Consider the following 20,338-nt stretch of genomic DNA (forward strand, 5'->3'; position numbering starts at 1 on the left):
AAATTCACTAGGACGAACACTGAACATGTATTGAACAGGCCCATTGACTGATTAGAACGCGTTATCTAAACGGTGAAGTGTAATCGACGAATATTCAACCAAATAATTATAATAATATCAAATAAATACAACTCGTTCTTGTTCCTGCGTTGATAACCTTGTGCGAAACACACAACGTATTATTACAAAACCAATACACCCGTCTGTCGACGAAACGACTTGGCTTCAGCGTCCGACTACAGGCTACTGAACCGACCGAACCGTGTTTTTTTTAATTTGAAATCATTATATCGCAGTGTTTTTTGGTGTACTCACGTTAAAAAATGCTGTCCGTCCAGCGAAATAGTGTATCCAGCAAGCCGAAACACAAGCGTAAATTGTAACACAAAATGTATACACCAGCTATATTATATGATGTGTATTACTATTATTATTATGATTACACTAATCGCACCCGAATCGGTTTTGCACGCGCGTACACCGGTGAACCACACACTTAAAAAAAAACCACAACATCAGCAACAACAGACGGACAACAGCCGTGTGCGACTGACGGCAATAGACTGGCCTGATAGGCTTGGGCGGCGGCTGCATGTTTGTTACGGACCGCGGGCACTAGCATCGCCACGACCACAGCGCCGCGGCAACGGAAACGGGTTGCCCCTTATTATGGTATCGCCGCCGCGTTTTATCCCTGACGCTCCAATACGATAATAAACAGACGGGTCTAAGTATTTTTTAATACTTTAATGGGTGTATAATTAAAAATTGTACAATCATCAATGTTGTTATACGTGACTATTGTGTATAACTGTACATACCAAATTGATGACGTACAACGACCTTAAAACAGCGGTCCGCCTACTAAGGGTCTGTGGACCACCGGTGGTTTGCAGATAAATCTAGACATTATTTGATTTATTATTTCGTTGAACTCTCCAGTTACAGCACGCCGAGTCAAAAAATCCACAATTTATTTCAAACAGACAGGAGTAAAATCACACTAAAAATGTTTAATTCTTACTAACTTCTTTAAACTAACTTTATAATTTAGTTATAAATAAAAAAGATTTTGTTATACTAAAAAAAAAATTACAATTTATATTATAATAACATTAAAATGCCATAAGTGGTTCGCGGAATTTTAAGTTATGAATTAAGTGGTGTTCCCGACATTAATAAACATATAACACAATAAGGTGTTTGTATAGGGTTGGTAAAAACTAAAAAAGGCAAAGAAAACACTAGTCTTTTCAATTAGAAAATACTGAGGCGAGTCCAATTACCAATTTTAGTTATTTCCAATCTAAATCCAATGGTCCGATATTTTATTATTGCACTCGTAAAATTGTTGAAAACAACGTCTTAAATATAATACGACACGAGAAAAAACGATATTGTTATAAGTGCAATAGCGATGAGCCCCGATTAACGTCAACAATTGTATATACACATGATTTGTTTGTTTATGAATTATACGTATAATATAAATTTCTTGTTGTCATATTATATGTTTTAACATCTAACGGACTACTACAACACCTAAATATTATCGAACTTGCGGTTTATAACTGGATATCGTTAAAAATTCGTTGGCAACGTTAAATGTCAGATGATCTTGTTTGTTTTACATACATACACTCGATTGGCGGCGGTGGTAAATCTAGAACATTTTCTGTACACGCTCTGCAATAGTATGTACGCAGTACTTATAACTCGGTCTTTTTAGAAAATAGTAATTTATTACAACGCGCGTATAATCAAAAACTGAGCAATTTAACGCGCTGTAAGATTTCACCTTGCCAGCCACGCCAAAAAGCACACAACAGCAGTGTTCGAAACGGCTATATGATGACAAGCAATGAAAAATTGCATACAACCGTGTCGGCCTATAGCCCCGAGTGTGTGTTTAGCAGAACTCGATGCTGTCGGTGTACTCGAGGCTAATTTTTCCACAAATGACGAGACGGTAGAAGTATAGTGTACACGAGTGCCAAGTCGTTGAGTACGCCCAAATGGTGAAAATGTCTGATACGGGTGTGTTGTCACTCGTGTTGTCCGCAAAGCAACAAAACCGGTAAATCACACAAACACGAGTGCACCGTGCAGGACCATTTGTTCACCTAATTTTAGTCAATCGAAAAAGCGTACGACTTGTATGCGAGTTCACGTGTTGTTTGGCCCAAGTTCAAAAGTCTCAACACACACTCAGACTGCAAAGGCAGCAGCTGTCGTTGATCTGTTAAACGCGGAGACGTCACGGACCCTGACGATTTAGCTGTATCCATCAGAGACCACTGTTGCTGGCCATAATATATTATGTTAATCGCCGACAGGCTATTGAAGAGTTTTTCCTCGGTAAACGGCAGCCGCACAATGTTTTTACCGTGTCTTCGAGAGCATATACGCATTTCTTGCGACATGGTAATAACACATTAGACCGTTCGTTAGCAGAGTGATAAGCTATCTAACGGCCGTCGAGAAAATATATATATTTATAATACCTAAACGACGACAAGAGAGGCGAGCGCTTTCGAAACGGATTAATTGCCGGTCATTACGACTTAACAACGACAATAATATTATCCTCTGAACCGCTTGTAGATCATATTTCATTTCGGCGTACCGATTATACAGACATGTACATAGGTATGTATACCCTTTATTCGCGTGTCTCGAAATCCCATTGCAGAATCACAATCACTGTTTACTGTTGTGGAACGACAATTGGACAAGAAGCCTCCAACCATTTTTTTTACGGCATCGGTTACTAGTTGTAGATTAATATTTTTTTTTTTTTTTCCAACCATGACGTCAACGAGTTTTTTTGGTTTATCGACGAGCGGCCGTTCGAAAACCTTTAATTATTATACATATAAATGCCTCGAGCGAGGCTCCAATTAAAACTGCAAAACTACTCACCCGTAACCCCAGAAAATAAAGACTTTATTAATATAAATTAATATGTACAAGCAGTAGTAATCGTTTGCCTAAAAATCTAAGACTAGAGAAACTGTATAAGATATACCGTCTTATGCGACAAGTCGAACAATCGTAAATACCAAATCGATGCCACCGGAAAGGAGTACGTCGAAAAATAACGACTGGCGTTGACAAATCCGTATTTAAGTACGAATAGCGACAAGGAATACCTACAGCATAAAAAAATGTTCTTAAGGAGAAAGCCACACCTAATATTTGTTAAGAAGTATAGGCGATTTTTCATTAAATCGAAATTTAAATAAATACAATTATAGTGAACATTTATTATAAGTATTGTAAAGAGGATTCATCTAAAATTTAATGGATAAAATATTACACTTAAATATGACATGCTTTCTAGTTTATAATACATGTTTTACTCTTTCCAAAAAATAAATGTGCGCTACGGTAGTTTTTTAATCAAAATTTAAAACTACACCTTCGATCTGTTTATTTATTTAGCACGACCACGTAAGACGAATAGAATTATTACGTAACAATTGTGCACGCGTTATGATCAAAAGTGATAATTGAAAACCTTAAGTACCTGCAATGTACACAGTCCAATAGTATGTAGCGCGGAACGACCTAATAGTTGTAACATAAAATCCTTGAACTTTTCTTAGTCTTACCACGATCATTTTTTATTGTTTATAATAAATCGTTAACGTCCGTCACCGAACAACACGGAGTTTATTGAGCTTTTGAAATTACTATATTAGTCATCCGCCATTATAGCTTAGACGATGCAACCTGTATATGAAATAAAACAAAACACGAATTAAGTATATTACTATAATAATTTGCGCTACTACGCGATGGCGGTATGATTTTTTTTAATCATACCAGTAAGTTGGTTTATTTTTTTATACACCAACTTAGTTGTTTGAGGCGCCTATTTTTCAGTGAATTATTTTATAGGGTGCCGAATTTTTAAGATGAAAAATATGTAACGTTTTAAGTCTTTTTCTCGATTCTGAAAGAGAATAAAGGAAGTTTTATACCATTCCCCTTATAAATTAACTATGGTATATGAATTCTGATCAATAAATTCCGTGTATGGTAATTGAAAATTCGGTCAAGTAATTAAATAGAAGGAATAAAAACAGAAACATCGATTCCATATTGCACAGGCGTAATACGTTAATTTGTTGAGATTAAACATTAATTACTTAAGCTAGAAAATATATAATGCCTTATCACTACATAAATTTAATTACCTTGACATCTCTTCTATCAGAAACCATTTAACACGTGAACTGATTAATTTATAGTTTTTTTGCATAATATAATTTTATTTTCAGATATGGCTTTTTACTATTTTTAAATTTTTAAACATCTTAAATGTACAGTCGACATGCATGCATGACAATTTTGAAAATATAATTAATAGGTAATTTTAAATACAATTTTTTAAAACTCGTATTTTTTAAATTTGAAATTTTAGCGCATATATTTCTGTCAATGTTTATCAAAGCTTCAGTTCTCTAATTATCGGCCTAGTCACAACACCATATCGACAAGATGGGCCCTTCTCACACGCACGTACACATATTATATTGTGTATAACTGTATAATATTATTCATTGCCAATAATCTCATTTTCTCAGAAAAATTAATTTATGATTCACTATGCCTCTGTATAATATTGAAAATAGATTGGAATCGACGCGACACTTGACACTTCACTAGGACCAGAACCCGAGAACAATGCCAAGATGATCGACTTCCTAAAATCAACCGACTTATATAACTTAATTTAAAAATTACACATTCTCTTTCTTGGCTCTTAACTATTAGAATACGCAAACTTAATGTATACCCATTGTAAATAACTTTTTTCCACCACATCTGTAACTAATGGCCATAGATGCCGGGTTGTAAAATAATGATCAATAAAAAAAAAAAAAAAATATTGAAAATAATTTAGGTATAAAATATAAATAATAAAGAAAAATGTTGTCAAAAGTTATTGAGATCTATTACGACCTTATTAATCTCTTAGCATATAATTTAGTATTTCCATCATCCGTGCCATACTGCGGCGAACAGTTTCTAATTTTTTTTTTTAAATACAGTTCATTGAAAAGCGAAGGATTATAGAATAATAGTAGACCATAGGTAATACTAAATAGCAGATGTGCTCCAGAACTAAGAAACGCGAGATCCTAGGCTCCGCTCGCACCGGCTCGGCCGCAGTTTAGCTACCTGGCTACCTATACGGCCCTCAGGCCACAACATAACGTTCTGGTTATTTAAAACCAAAATCGCTGCATCGTTCACACATAGGTAAATATGAATGCGATGGACGAGGCACAACGATAAGCATCTCGAGTGTTTAAGCTAACCGCCAATGAATGAAGGTGTGTTTGTATTTTTATATATAATATAATAAAATCTTATCGACACAGGATAGTCGATTACGTGTCAGTTTACACCCTCTTTAGTCACTGGAGAATTATTTGAGGGTATTGGTATATACTATAGAGTATATTATATTGTCCATTAAAATACTTTAAAGTAGTGCTCCGAGAGGAAAAACACTATATTGGGGTTTGAATTACACTAGTATATAGGAGAACATTGATTTATAGCACAGGGGCCAAGTACAGTGTACAGGCCGTCGCGTAGACCCGTCAATAAGCAACCAGTTATTTTTTTCTTTCTCAGAGCATAATATCGTTGGATAGCGCGGTGCGTCGGCTTTGTTGTATTTAAATGTAATATTACACAAAAAAAGTACCGGCGCGGCTGCCTGCAGTAGGCAGTAAAGTGAACTAAAAATAAGCCGATCCTATAATTAAGACGGCAGCCAGCGGTATCCTGGACAATAATTAAGCTTTCGGTCTTAACACCCCTTTGACCGCGGCAAGCCGTAGTCAACGGGCGGGAAATATTAATGATGATAATAATAATAATATAATAATACATGCCCATAATTGTATATGAAGGTTATGCACATTATAGTAGTTTATTAGTGAATGTTATCGTCGAGCATTGAAACTAGCCGCCGGGAAAGCCGAAAGCCTATACTTATGTGGAAACTTATACCAAAGTCATGATCGTACAAGATGGGAATTCATGCGTAGATCACAAAATCAAGTGGTGTCAACAATTTTGTTGGTTCATAATTTATTACTCCTGGATGAATAGTTTTTGATTTATAACTAGAAATATAATTTTATACAGGTTTTCACAATCCATAGTTTCCCGCACGAGTTATACGCGCCTATTATTTTTATCCGCCCTGTCGCATCCTTGTATTGTAATAACAAAAAAGTATAAACTAAATAGTTTAATCATTGTATTTAAATCACTATTAATTATTCAAAGCACGTTCGTTAAAACTGCGTATTAAACACCTGGGACAATTTCCTACTAAAACGAACGGTTATACATATTTTGTTCCTACAAGCACGTTATATTGAATAATATATAAAAAAAAAAAATAATAATAACTTATTTAGTTTTTAATCACAATTAGACCAAACGTACGAGAGCTGGTCTGTGTAAAAAAATAATTAATATGAATCAAAATGTAGGTTACGGCTGGATTTTTGTTGTGTTACTAGTTATTATTATAATCACGTAAGCTTCATGTATTCGAAACTAAAATTGTATTTAATAGTTTATAATATACTGAAAGTAGTTCATATTTATGACGCTGTACTTTAAATCACAGCTTGTTTACTTTGGACATTTAAAAAGCCAACATATAAATAAATTCTTAGATGTTACACAAGTACAAACAGCAACATAACTCGTATAGGATACGTCGGATTTATATTAAAATTTATACAATTATAGCAATAATTGTGTATATACTATGTATAAGAGAACATATAAAAATGTTCACATTATTCACGAACAAAGACATTAAACAGAAAAAGGTAAATACATTTAATAGCAACTTAAAATACACATTCTTAGTATAGAATTATATTATACCGCTGTAAAATAAGCTGAAGTTGGTTTTTATACTATTTTTAGTTTTAAGTTCTGTACAAAATGTTCTGTTTTCTCCCATTCAGTCTTAACCTTTTAAAAAAATTGTAGTTTGTAACATAAATGTCTTTAAATATAAAAAATAACCAACTACTACAAGTTGATTATGTCGATATATTTGGAGACGTAATTTCATAAATTTAACAAACCAACATGAAAAATTATGTTTTATCAAATTACAGCAATGTTCACGCAAAAAAAAAAAAAGATAAACTGAAAACTTAAAAATTATGCAAATTAACTACGTAAAATAGAATCATAGAGCATCAATAGGCGCAGAGATAATAATAACTAACTGTGCTATCAGTTGCATATTACCAGAAATCGTAAATATTCGGTAACGGCTTGACACCGCTACAAGTTACTTAGAGAGGCTTCTTCAACTGATCCGGTTCCTCAACTGAAAAAAACCATCGTTGCAGTGCCACCCTAAACCTGATAAACTCATTATTATGGTAAATATATACAGAAAAAAACCTATACATGATATAATATGTATATTATTTGCTGCCAACATTCATACTACAAATTAATGTATACATATCAACTAACCCTGTTTTTACTATATAAAGCAAGTAGTCATTAACTCACAATAAACCTTGCAGTGTTTCAAAACGAATGCAATATTATATATACCTAATAATATATTTTACATGGTGTGTTCACAGAAAGGAGGACTAATCTGTTAACGGAATATTTTGTAATTTAGTTTTTAAGGCACCTACATAACTGTAGATATGATACAATATATTAACAATTGCCATAGGAATAAATTAATAAATACATTTGTAATATAAACTCTGAAAAATAAGTTGATCTTAATAAATGATTTTGTTAATAATAGATCTGGTAACCATGCGATACCCGTATTGGATCTGAGTAGTTGTATAGTTGTTGAGAAAGAAATTCGCCTATATATATAGGCATAATATAATAATTTATATAAAAAATGTCAAATAATCTATAGTCTGTAGAGTCTGTCTCTCGAACTATTTACATGGAACTATTTTTTATTTCTAAAGAGTAAATACCTAATTAAATAATCATCCGGGTAAGTACTTGGTAAGTATTTAGTAAATATGTAATATATTTATAACTTCTACATAATTATATAGTATACTAAATTTAATTACATTTTTTTTTAAAACGTTTTAAATAAAAAAAAGATGTTTTTAACATTTTTTTAAAAATTATATTGAAAACAATTTAAAACATTAAAAACTTAGTTTTAAACAAAAAAAAAAAAACCTTTTTTTTTTGGATTTAAAAAAAAAAAATGTATTTTGCAACTCTGCATTACAGATTGTAGCATACATGAATGATTGTAGCATACATGATTTCGAGTGGCAAATGTCTATGAATTTTTATAGAAAGAATACACAATTAACAAGTCCAACATAGTTCTTAATACACCCGAATTATAGTAATATAATAAGCTCACTATACGTGAAATCAATAAAGTATTCGCAAGTATAATATTTATAGGAACTGTGCGTATGTCTCATGCTAAAACTCAAATAACAGCATGAGCTGTTGTACTATTAGAATACAACAAATATATATATACATATATATATTATATATTTATATAAATGTATGTATACTTTTTTTTTATTAACATATATAGAATTTACAATTTGTAATAATTAAAAACAACAAGTAAAGTTGTTAATTTCAATACAGTGACTGGAAGACTCGATAGAAGAGACTGTATTCGTTTAGAATGCCGTACTAAGTAGTTATTCCAAACGTGCAAACACTGTTCAAAAAAAGATAATATAACATATTATTTTGACTTATACTGCTAACATAATACCCATTAGTCACTACAGACGCAGTGCTTAGGGCCTACGACAAACGACAAAAGTTGGTCATATGCTTTAAAAAAAAAATGTATTTTTAATAGCGGTCTGTGGTTGAATGTTCAGGTTCATACGAAATAATTAATATTTTTTAAACAGGGTTATTTTTTAAATGAAGGAATCCATTTTTTTTTGAGGGAGGGGGTGTGGAGAGACAATATAATTTCTATGCTGAATGTTTATGAAAGTCTTGGAAATTGGCCCTAAGTGCGGAAGTGCCTAGGGCCTACGAATGGCCTATTTCGGCCTTGTGTATATTGTTATTAGATCGATTTTTTTAAAAATGGGTTTTCCCGGACATCGGTCAGAACGAACAATGAAAAACTGCAAGAAATCCGGTAAACTTTCGCTTCGACTCACGACAAGTGTATCGGGTACTGTACTCTATAGGATTCGCTCCAATATTATATGCCATCGTTGGTAATAAATAAAATTAAAATGTCACAACGTCCACACACTCTACGTTCGTGTCCTAGCCTCTCTCATTATACGGACCCGAACGCGTGACCAACAAGTATATCGTTATATATCGGACAAAATGGCACATAGCCTACTTACGGCATACTTTGTTTAAACATTGCAGTATCGTACTAAAAAAAAAAAGCAATATGTATCGCTACCAAAAAAAAAAAAAAAACACCCACATGGATGCCCTGGATTTGTCGTCGTGTGAGCTTCTCGCGTCCAAAGGCTGTCCGTGACGACGACTTAAGCCAAACCAAGGGGAAAGCGATATTAGGTTCTCAAATACGTCACAGCGTTACTGCGTTCTTAACCTGTTTCAATATAATTATTTACAGATGCATATTATACCGAATACTGGTCTACATAATAGTATATATCGTGGGTAGAGATGGACAGACAGTATCAAAATATCAATTGTTACAAATATCAAAACGTTTATACTTATATATGTTTTAGATTCATCGATTATTCAAATAACTAATATATATTGCCATTTGTTGTTTATAATGTCATCAAAAGACAAAACTTATCAATAAGTACATTCAAACCATGGCCATGGCTGTTTTCCGCCAAAAAAGCTATAACTCAAACTAGTCGACGAATTGCCAACAAGAAGATGTCACATCAGTAGGTCGTGGATTTTAATGAATTATATAGGAATTAATTTTCTGACAAAATAAATGAACAAAATTGTTGATCTGATTTTTAATGTTTTAATTATTTTTATGATTGGTCATGATTTGTTTAAAAAATGTGTTTGGTTTAGGTATAAAATTAAGTCTATTATGTTCAAACCTATGTTTACTTCGGGTTTCTGTATATATGTGTACGTACTGTTGAAACTTTTATGCTTTTTGTAAAGAAAAAAATATTATTCATTTTTTATACAATTTCTATGTGTACGAATTTTACGTTTTAAACTATTGGACAAAAATATCGTACGCGAGTTTGTTTATTTTGTCCGAAAATTAATTTTCTTATGATTCATTCAAATCCTCGATCTACTGATGTGAAATCTTCTTATTAGGCAAAGTGAATCAGCGGAAAAGGGAAAGGTACGATTTTGTGCAGTGTGATCTATGGATGTATCAAGATACACATATGTTATACCTTGTATCATTGCTCACATCTGACCGTGGGTTTGATGGAAGAAGTATACGAAGAGACATGTAATTTGTGGACGCCGACAGACACTCGTGAGTCATGACGATTAGCATCCGACAGCTCGGTCTAATTTAGGAAAATATCTAAAATATCACACACACATAACATTTAATTACTAACATAATAATGTTTTGTCCCAGTCAGCAGATTTCGGAAAAATATAAAAATTAAATAAAACATAAAATGTACGTTACAAATCCAGACAAACTTAAGATTTCAGTACATACCGCGCTGACCATAACGACATAATATGCTATTCCACCAATATACTTAGCTAACATAGAGCAGTATTAAGAAATTAAAAAAAAAAACAATCACAATTATTAAATTTTGTATAGGCGCTGTTACAAGAATCGAGATACGCCACGACTCCTTAAAATTCATTCCTTTCAGTGCTCCTGTTTGCATTGGATACTTCATATAGTTTACCATGTTGTTGTCATGCGTATTTAATAAAGATGGTAACTGAAGTTAAAATCAAAACAACACGTCTCGTTATTTCCCGAAAAAACATTCTATTCGTCCTAATTATGTTAACAGCCGATAAAAATGTATATTAAAAATAAATTTTGATTCCAAAAGTTTATTTAGCCGTAATTACATTGACCAAAAGAGCTATTGTTGTAAAATTTGATGGATTTAAATTATGTCTTTACATTAGATAAAGTTATCTTTATCATCATTTTACATTTGGTACAAAAATAATTTTTTTTACAAGGAGAGAATATCAGTTTAATTGCACCGGGGTAAATATTTTAACTGAGATAGTGGTATAGGGTAACCTAAATTTAGCAAGGTGACTTTTGACGATTACTAGTAAAGAATTGTTTTCTTCATTTTTTTGTCAGGTTCTTTCAAATATGTTATTTGCAATAAACTATTTCCTGTCGGCCAACAATCCTCAAATAATTTGTGCTGAAGTTTTCACTTTTCATTCGTTGGTGTTGGGTGAAATAAAATTCTTCGTTGACAAAACAAACGGAACGATTATTATACAATAATGTTCCGTTTTAAATACTACACTGTGGAGTCATTATATAAAAAATATGAACGATTAATCATGATAAAGACATGTAAATCTGATCGGATTTCCTATGGTTAGATAACAAAGACCGAGATATTTTATAGCTGTTACGTTGACTAAATCTGCTGCAATAAATGCACGAGTAGACTAATTAACTATTTGCACTATTTATCCAAGAACACATTTTATTTTATATTACTGATATTACTATAACTACAGCTTTTTTTTTTAGCAACTTTATTTTCCATCCGAGGTTGTCCATAATTTTTCTTTTTCCAATCGACTGTTTCTACGTTACAATTATCAATTCTCAGTTGCAAGTTCAATATTAAAAATGTTACAAGACCTATGTCAAACATTCAAACAGAAATGTACGATATTTTTAATACAGTTTCTAAATGGATTAAAACACAAAAGGTTTTCCAATAAGTATCAATAAAAAAGTTGAATTCATTGGTTTACCAGTAATTTTTTTCAATTGTAAGTTATTAATTAATTAAACTCTATTAGAACGGTTGCTCACAAATTGAATACAAGTAAACGCCATACGAGTTTTAGTCAATTTATACTCGTTTCCGACATTTGTTGTTCATGACACTACAATGAAACGATAGCCGTAAAACTGAACGGCTGCTTTTCTTCGACAAATATTTGGAAATTACAATAGTAGTAGTATTATTTCGTGAACGACCGTGTTGGCCTGCAGTCTGAATGGGATAGCAGTATAATGGTATTATCGTTCGCCTCGAATGACACAATGGTCGTTTGTCCCCCAAAAACGAGTTTGGGTTTGATCTAAGCCGACATTTAAATTAGTTAAGACTTTGGTGACGGTACGGAAGAAGGGAAAAATGAGTCTTAGGTCACGACCGGTGTTGCCCGAAACGAATAATTTTTAATAACTTTTGACTGTTTTGGACGTAAATATAGAGACCAAAGAGCAGTGTTTCTTTTGTACGCTTCACAGCTCTTTCAGCTGTTGTAATAATAATTATATTGTTCTCGACTCTATGGTAAAGAAGCGGCCATCGATCACGTACAAACAATAAGGCTCAGATGATATTATAACGTAGTGCGCGTTAGTTAAAAAGTAATAATATAGTAACAAATAATAGTAATAATGATAAAGAAAAAAAAAGTCGTACACGATCAGACTATATACCCGAGTTACCTATTACAATCAAACTTAGATACATTGTTATAAAGAAAAACAAATAAGAGCTTATGATTATGTTAACTCATAGTATGTATATTGTATACATAATGTATATATTATACACTTATATAGAGTATCATAATCACGGAGAATAGTATTATGCGGTACTCGATAAGAGTAACAAATTGCAAAATGACGACGGGCTTAACCCCCTCAGGGACAATCCGACATGCTGCAGACACGACAGTATACCGTTGTTGTTAAAATATGCGCAAACGTCTCTACACTATACAGCTGCCTCCCGAGAGCATGGGGGGGGGGACATTGGCCAGAAATTAGGTTTATAAAACCGAACCCTTAATGCAATTGGCACCGTTTCAAAAAAACAATTGTATTAACTCTCGGATCGTAAAAAAGAGTGAACTCGGATAATTGCCTCGATGTTTTTATTTGTTTACCGACACTTTACGGTGTACTCCGGAAGCTCTAAACATTTTTTACCCGCCAACCAAGCCTGAAATTGGTGCATGCGTGCGTTTATTCCGGTAACACGTGTGTTATCAACGATAACATATACGGAAGACCTCAAAAATCAATATTACATCGATCTGTATGTATTGTTATTTTGGTAGCTGGCCAAATGACGTTATACATATCAGTAAACATATTTAAAATGTAAATTTAACGGTAGACCCCAGTACTTCCGGTTACTTATCGGTCGGTTGACAAAAATAATGATTTTACATTCGTTTAGAAGTATGTATATATTATATATCTGACCGAGTTGGCGTAATAATCTAAGGCTTAGATTATTGCTATTGCTTAGATTCTAAGCAATAGCCGTTTGATAAGTACAAAAATACAATGCAAACAAAATTTAAAGCAAATGACTCAGAAAACATGATATGCGTTACCCGCTACAAATCGATAGCACTAAGAAATATTATATTTTCAAAATATACTTGTGTAAAACCTATGTCAACGTTATGTGTTTATTGTCAGACGTTCTAATCAAATTATCGATGAACCCCAAATAACGATTTGTCGTGTGCGTGGTTCTATGAAAACATAATTTTTAATCAATTTCAACGTGGGAAATTCTGGGGACCTCGCTTTGTCAAAGTCTAGGGCAGGGAAATAAGTATGACTCATGTTTCCCATTAATCCAATTCGAAAAACACGATTTGCCAGCTGACAGTAGATTTTTCACGTGCCAACCCTTTTGTACACTGATGTGGATCTTTAGCTACTGCATTGTGTGTGCCACTAACTGCACCCTCGAGTTCTTCACAGATCACTTAAGTTAATGGTATATAGAAACGGTGTGTGCACACTGCTGCCACCAGAATTGCATTGCATTGCAGTGGTGTCCACCGCATGTACAATCGACACTTAATACTATATTTAATATAATCCTACACGAACATCAAGCATTGGAAGGTCATTGTGAATGCAAAATACGTTAAGATTACAACTCGTGTTTTTGTAATCATTGGAACATTATATACAAGCGTTGTAACAATTAAAATATGTATAATACCGGATGAATTTTTTCTAACGCCCCACACCAGTTCTCTGAAAATAATTGTTATTTTGTAGTTTTTCTTTGTGAAAACATTTTTGTATAATATGCTATATTACAATATAAGACTATTGACATTTTTATCTTTTTTAGTATTTTCTAGAGCTTTATAAACTTTTGGAACTTAAATAGTAACGTATCTAATTTATTAACTTTTGAAATTAAAAATAACTTGCTGAAAATGTTGACTGGTCGATAGCGGGTTTATAATAAATAGTTTTAAACTAAAATAACATTGAAAATAATTATTGAAAACTGGTTTTTGACCAGTTAACATTTTTAGTAAATAATTTTCAATTTAAAAATGCAATTAAAAATATATGTTGCAATTAAAATTTAAAGAGTTGATAAAGCTCTATCAAATATTAAAAAAGATAAAAATTCGAATATTGTCTAATATTGTACTATAACATAAATAAAAATGTTTTCAAAAAGAAACACTACAGAATTGAAATTATTTTAAGAGTAAACTAGTGTAGAGCGTTATAAAGAATCCCCCGTTATAAAAGCAATTTCAAGTAACTTGAAAGCCGCTAGGCTAGAGTTTAATAACAGAGACTCTGTTACAGAGCTACAACAATTAAACTAAAAAGCTATAACTTATTAATCACGTTTCGTATCATTGAAGTATATCGGTATGATTACCTGAATGTTGTCGAACGTCTCCACGACCCTTTTTAGGATCTCACTGGCAGGAATACAAAAATGCCGGTGAAAATGGTCGATATCGGATTTGTAAACAGTTTCCAACAGCTGCTTGGCCTGTCTCACAAGAACTGCACGCGTTTTTTCATAGTTCACGTAAAACGGTCCGATTGACTCGTCGACGAGTTCTTGAACTGTATATGTTCTTTGAACGTGTTCCTTAAAAAAAAAAAAAAACATTAGCACAAGTCATAGTAATATTTGACAAAACAATGTGTAATTTTTATGATTTATATTTTCCATTATTAATTAACACACCAACATACCTGGTGCATGCCAGGGATAAATTTGCAAACAATTGCCAAAATATATTGTATAGTTTTATTTAGCAATAAGTGCAGCGAAAAAAAAAGATTCGGTATCGCGTTATATTAATGAATTAAAATCAATAATTTAAAACAGAGATTGAAACAGTTTTTTTTTTACAAATGAGTTCAATTATAACTGTTTGAAAAAAACTTTCATTTATAAAAGTCTAACCAAAAAAGTTATTTTATAACTTTTAAATAAAAGTTCTAGCTTTAAAAAATAAGTAGGTAGGTGACATCGCCCCTCGCGAGTCGATACTACACAACGGAGCGACAGTTTTTTGTTAGTAAGTTTCGTAAAGGATAGCTAATTCGAGGATAGCTCAAATTAAATTACATTTTTTTATTAATAAAATTTTTTAAAAAATGTTTACATTATGGTTATACATATGATTGTTGTTAAATATTTGGTTGCTTTTACATAAAATTGATTTTGTTCAAAAAATTAAACTGTCACTTATACTATGCAATTTTGATTATACTTATATTTTAGTAATATAACTATCGTCATTTGTTAATTGCAGTTTTAATTTATAATAATTTTTCTATTATAGTATAGATATAGTATTATCATTATTCATTCCACTGAGGATTCTTTATTAACAGTTTATTTTGTTTCTTTGTAATTACAACAATTTTTTTAGTGTTGCAACTTGTCAATACAGTTATACTACAAATGCAGATAATAGATTGTTATGAATGTGTTTAAGCTTTCAAGGATTGAATTACTATTTAAATCGTTTTCGAATGTATAATATCCATGTGTTCAGTTTTCTGCTGACGTTCTGGCTCATTGCAGAGTCCATCTTTGGAGCGATATTCACCATAGCACTGTCGTGACAAAACTGCCTGGCTGATGGCTCGCTTATTTCCTACTGCTATTTATGCGTCCCGCGTTCTTGAAAGCACCGTGTTATCTCGACCAGGAGGTGTCGTACGGTCTGCTGCCGTGTAACATGTCGTCATGTGGCTTTTTTTATATGTTGTGATTTTATTTGGCATTCTTTACACAGGAATTGCTCTGGATGGGGTGGAGAGATGACAGATTTTTAGGAATTATTATTGACACTGTGTTAAAATCACTTTCAATTAAATGATTCGATGTAAATGAATATCTAGATGATACAGTCGTCGTACACTCATATAGATTTATATTTTTAGTGTAAGGGTAGATAGACCTTAAGTCTCAAAACTACGTTCGTAAAAATGAAGTAAAAAAAAAAGTTTCTACCCCTTCTAGGGGTATTTTTTTTTTACCTTTTAGTTAAAATGTCTGAGGTATACAGTGCTACATGGAAAAATAAGTTCAGCGGTTTAGGTAATATTATGGGTCTAGACACAAAATAAAAAAATATTTAAAAAAAAATACCTTCCAAGCTTCTCACCGAAGCGAACATAATAACAATAAGTCCACAATAAAAACAATAAGTTATACAATACAGTAACAATAAGTAATTAATTTTTATGAAAATTAATTAACTACTGTTATTACTTATTATTTTAATGTTTTTATAATTTTTGAACATGTGTAATAAATATCCACAGGACGGTTTTAGCCAAAAGCAGTTGTAGCGCTCGAGTTTTATGCTGTCTATTGTTTGTTATAGGTACCTAACTTATGCCAGTAACTTAATATAATGTATGTAACTTATGCTTTCAAACGTTATTTATACGATAAGAAATGTGTTAAAACAGCCATTTCAAAACACACCTTTAAGACAACCATCGACCTTAACTTTTTCAAATAAATAATAGTATTGTGTGACTTAATCGTCTAAATGATCACTGGATTGAAGAAACGGTTCGACCGACCAACCTAAGGTATAGTCTAAGAGTTCGTGACATGTATACATAATGTTAAAATTACTGTATTTCCCTATCATTTCTTCTGATAACTATTATCCAATTAAACTGTGGAAAAATATTACCACCATACTTTCATGAAAGTAATCGAGTTGGTTGAATTATATTAATAACAATAATGACCGACGTATAAACTAAAAAATAAACGCAGGGTGTATTTACATAACCAGTCTACTTGTTTTCCTCGTTCGGTCTCCCCTAACTCTATTAGAAAACAAACGGTACGTTTTTTGGTTTCTCTTCTCTCGTCCGTTGGTTTTCAAATCTGTATGCGTGCGTGTGGTCTTGGGGTAATATTCCACTCACAAAGCCAGGGCACTTGAGCAATATAAGTATAGTGAGCTGTTGTGTACACATGTATGTGTTTAGTAAAAAATCTATTATTCAAGAAAAATAAAATGACGCGTACGAACAAATAAGGGTAAAAAAATTGGTCTCGAATCAGTTCTTTGTGCGGTGCATACATATTACACACCTATACGACGATTTAACAAGTAAGAACCCCTTTATGATTTAAAATAAATATGATTAACCTCATAATTCTTCTGACAATAACTCGATTTTTCAAAGATATAATTTATAACGTTTTACCCGCTATACTGTCGTATACCTACGTTATATTAATGAATTAAGTATACATTTATTTTTCGAGCAACATAGTTTGAGTTACAACGAGCATAAAAAATAATATAAAAATATGTGTATCTTGACGTAGTGTCACGAAAACATTAAGAAAGCTAACAAATTGTAAAATGCGAATGGCTTCCTGAAACAGTCACTTAGAAATAATAACACTATAAACAAATGTGACCCAATAGGATCACGTTTTACTTGCCAGCGGTCGTTCTCACGGGGACCGTAATCAAAGATCTACATAAAAATATGTAGTAAACACATAAATATGAGGTCTACACAATATCTGATGCACCATAAAGCTGCAAACACCGCTAGTAGATAGTGTTTCATTGTAGACCGGTGTTTTATGGGCGCTATTTGTCGGTTTAATAACACTGCATCGAGCGTATATCGCTTGATCAATAGTTAGTGGTGGGTTGACACAATGGTATCGATTAGCCTATAAAAAACACGTTTGTCGTGTGTATCATAACCTTTTAGCTTAATACCGACCCGGATGGATTTGGCGTTTAGAAACCACTCTAAGGCTTGGACCACGAACGATCGTCACGAATTATGGTGATATTGTATTAAAAGGAAGCGTGGCGGTTCCCTCCGTTAGGCTAGGGCTTGTTGTCATAAAACTAGTGTTCCCGGTTCCGTGTATGTATTTCCCTTTATCGATTGGTGACGAAATACAAAAGGTAAGAGGTTGGATTATGCTAGAAACAATCACTTTACAGTTTTTATCGAAGTTTGTTGCAATATATTTAATATTCATAAAACAATACACATGTGTGTGTGTGTGTATCCGACTGGATGCAATGTGACGCCGAGAGTCTAGTTTGGTACTATTTCATTATTCAATGGATTTTTTGTAATCTATACCAAATATTATACTAATTTTGTTAGGTGACCAGAGTAAACTGTCAAAACATCAAAGTTTTCTCCACACCTTTATTAGCTTATACCGGAGACGAGTAAAAAGATCGAATGTAATATTCCACTCTTAAAAAGTATAGTGGTAAACGACAGTGCACTTGATATTATACTAGATATAAAACAAATTCTAGAGTATTAATAGTTACTAGTTACTATAACATAAATGTGATAAACTTATAAAACTTGTAGTACAACATAAAAGACATTTAAATTAAAAAATACCCAGGCAAGGTCAATAATAGTTTTATGAAGTATGTTATGAAATGTCTGTTAATACGGAAAACGGTTTATTACAGCATTATTATTATTAACTTTATTGAGTTTGCGAGTTCCAACGGAAATGATCCTATTTCAATAACAATATACATAACAGTAAAAAAATATAGTATTTAATTATTTCTCCAAAAAAATTCATTGACATTAGCTTGTATACACCTTGTAATTTGTATTTTAAAGGTTAACAATTTATTTATATAAAACAACTACACATTACATGCATCCGGTTTTAATGCGTAGGTCAAAGATTATTAGTTCATAATTAACAAATATTTTAATGAGATAATGTACTACCACGTATTATTAATCATATACCACATATAAGGTCTACAATAAACATATAATAACCAAATTAAAATAGAATTAATTTAAGAAAAATATCTACCTTGTTTGTTGTAATAAGTAAACGTTATGGCCTGAGGTGAAGGAAAGGCGACGGGGGGGTCGGAAATCAAAATTCGAGCCTACAAAGATTTCCGTTCTCGGTATAAATTATATCAATTTCACCAACGTTAAAAATTTTAATATACAGAAATGCAATAAAATTATGTAAATGGATACCTATCTACTGTTTTATAAACCAATGTAAGCCAAAGTTTGAAAAATAAGTGAAACTAATAGTACATTTAAATATATATTAAAATTATGACTAGATAACATAACTATTAATTAAAAGTATTTAATTATATTATCTTGACTAAATGCCTAGATTACTTTTGACGTTCTTTAATCAATTTCCTTTGTGATATTACATTGTTTTATATTCGTCGAATACGGAAACTCTGATCTCATGATTTAAACAAAAAATTTAAATTAACATTACGGCTTTAAATTCGTACACGATGACTAATAGGTTTTTCTGGTCTTTGGAACTAAATATAATAAAACTATAGGTCTTAGGTACAATTATTATAAAATATGTGGTTCATTTGTCTTACCCGTGTAAACAAATATAGCGTACCTCAAAATTAATGTATTTATTTTGATAAACTAAATTAGTTCTTTAAATCAGAGCTTCTATACGTTATTGGTAGGTAATTAATATTTTAACCATCCACTTTGTTAATTTCGCGTCGAAACCGAAGCATTTATAAATGCGCTGTTGATAAATAAAGTTTTAATGAAAATATTGTGTAATTTCACTTGGTACAGACAACATTATTACCAAGTTCGTCCGTCCCTATCGTGTATGAATCATGTGCTACTGCCCGGCAGCGGTTGAATCATCCCAATTGTGTGATTATTCACTGTAGTCGTCATTGGCGCTAGTATTTTTCATATTAGTGAAAACGTTCATGTGGATATATAAGGCTAATAGTTATTCACGTTCTCCCAGCGACTTATGATAGCTGCGTCCATATAGTACATGACATTGTGTCCGGTGTTTAT

The 20,338-nt window shown here is 32.3% G+C and overlaps 1 protein-coding gene across 6 annotated transcripts in view; it reads right to left on the reverse strand.

Moving 5' to 3' along the window:
- The window catches only part of LOC126835250 (pleckstrin homology domain-containing family G member 4B-like), a 145,793-nt gene that overhangs the window by 91,042 nt on the left and 34,413 nt on the right, over nucleotides 1-20,338 (reverse strand). For 5 of the 6 annotated variants that reach the window (XM_050567707.1, XM_050567708.1, XM_050567711.1 and 2 more), the window contains one exon: nucleotides 14,886-15,104. In XM_050567707.1, the coding sequence (XP_050423664.1) occupies nucleotides 14,886-15,104 (219 nt within the window). Of the gene's footprint in view, nucleotides 1-315; nucleotides 571-14,885; nucleotides 15,105-20,338 lie in introns of those variants that run through there. The other variant, XM_050567713.1, reaches the window with a different exon arrangement.

Source organism: Adelges cooleyi, unplaced genomic scaffold, assembly GCF_023614345.1.
Source record: "Adelges cooleyi isolate 19-005CV unplaced genomic scaffold, UGA_ACOO_1.1 ACOO_flye_CR_arks_rails_tigmint_CR_PRNA_23, whole genome shotgun sequence".
Classification (NCBI taxonomy): Eukaryota; Metazoa; Arthropoda; class Insecta; order Hemiptera; family Adelgidae; genus Adelges; species Adelges cooleyi.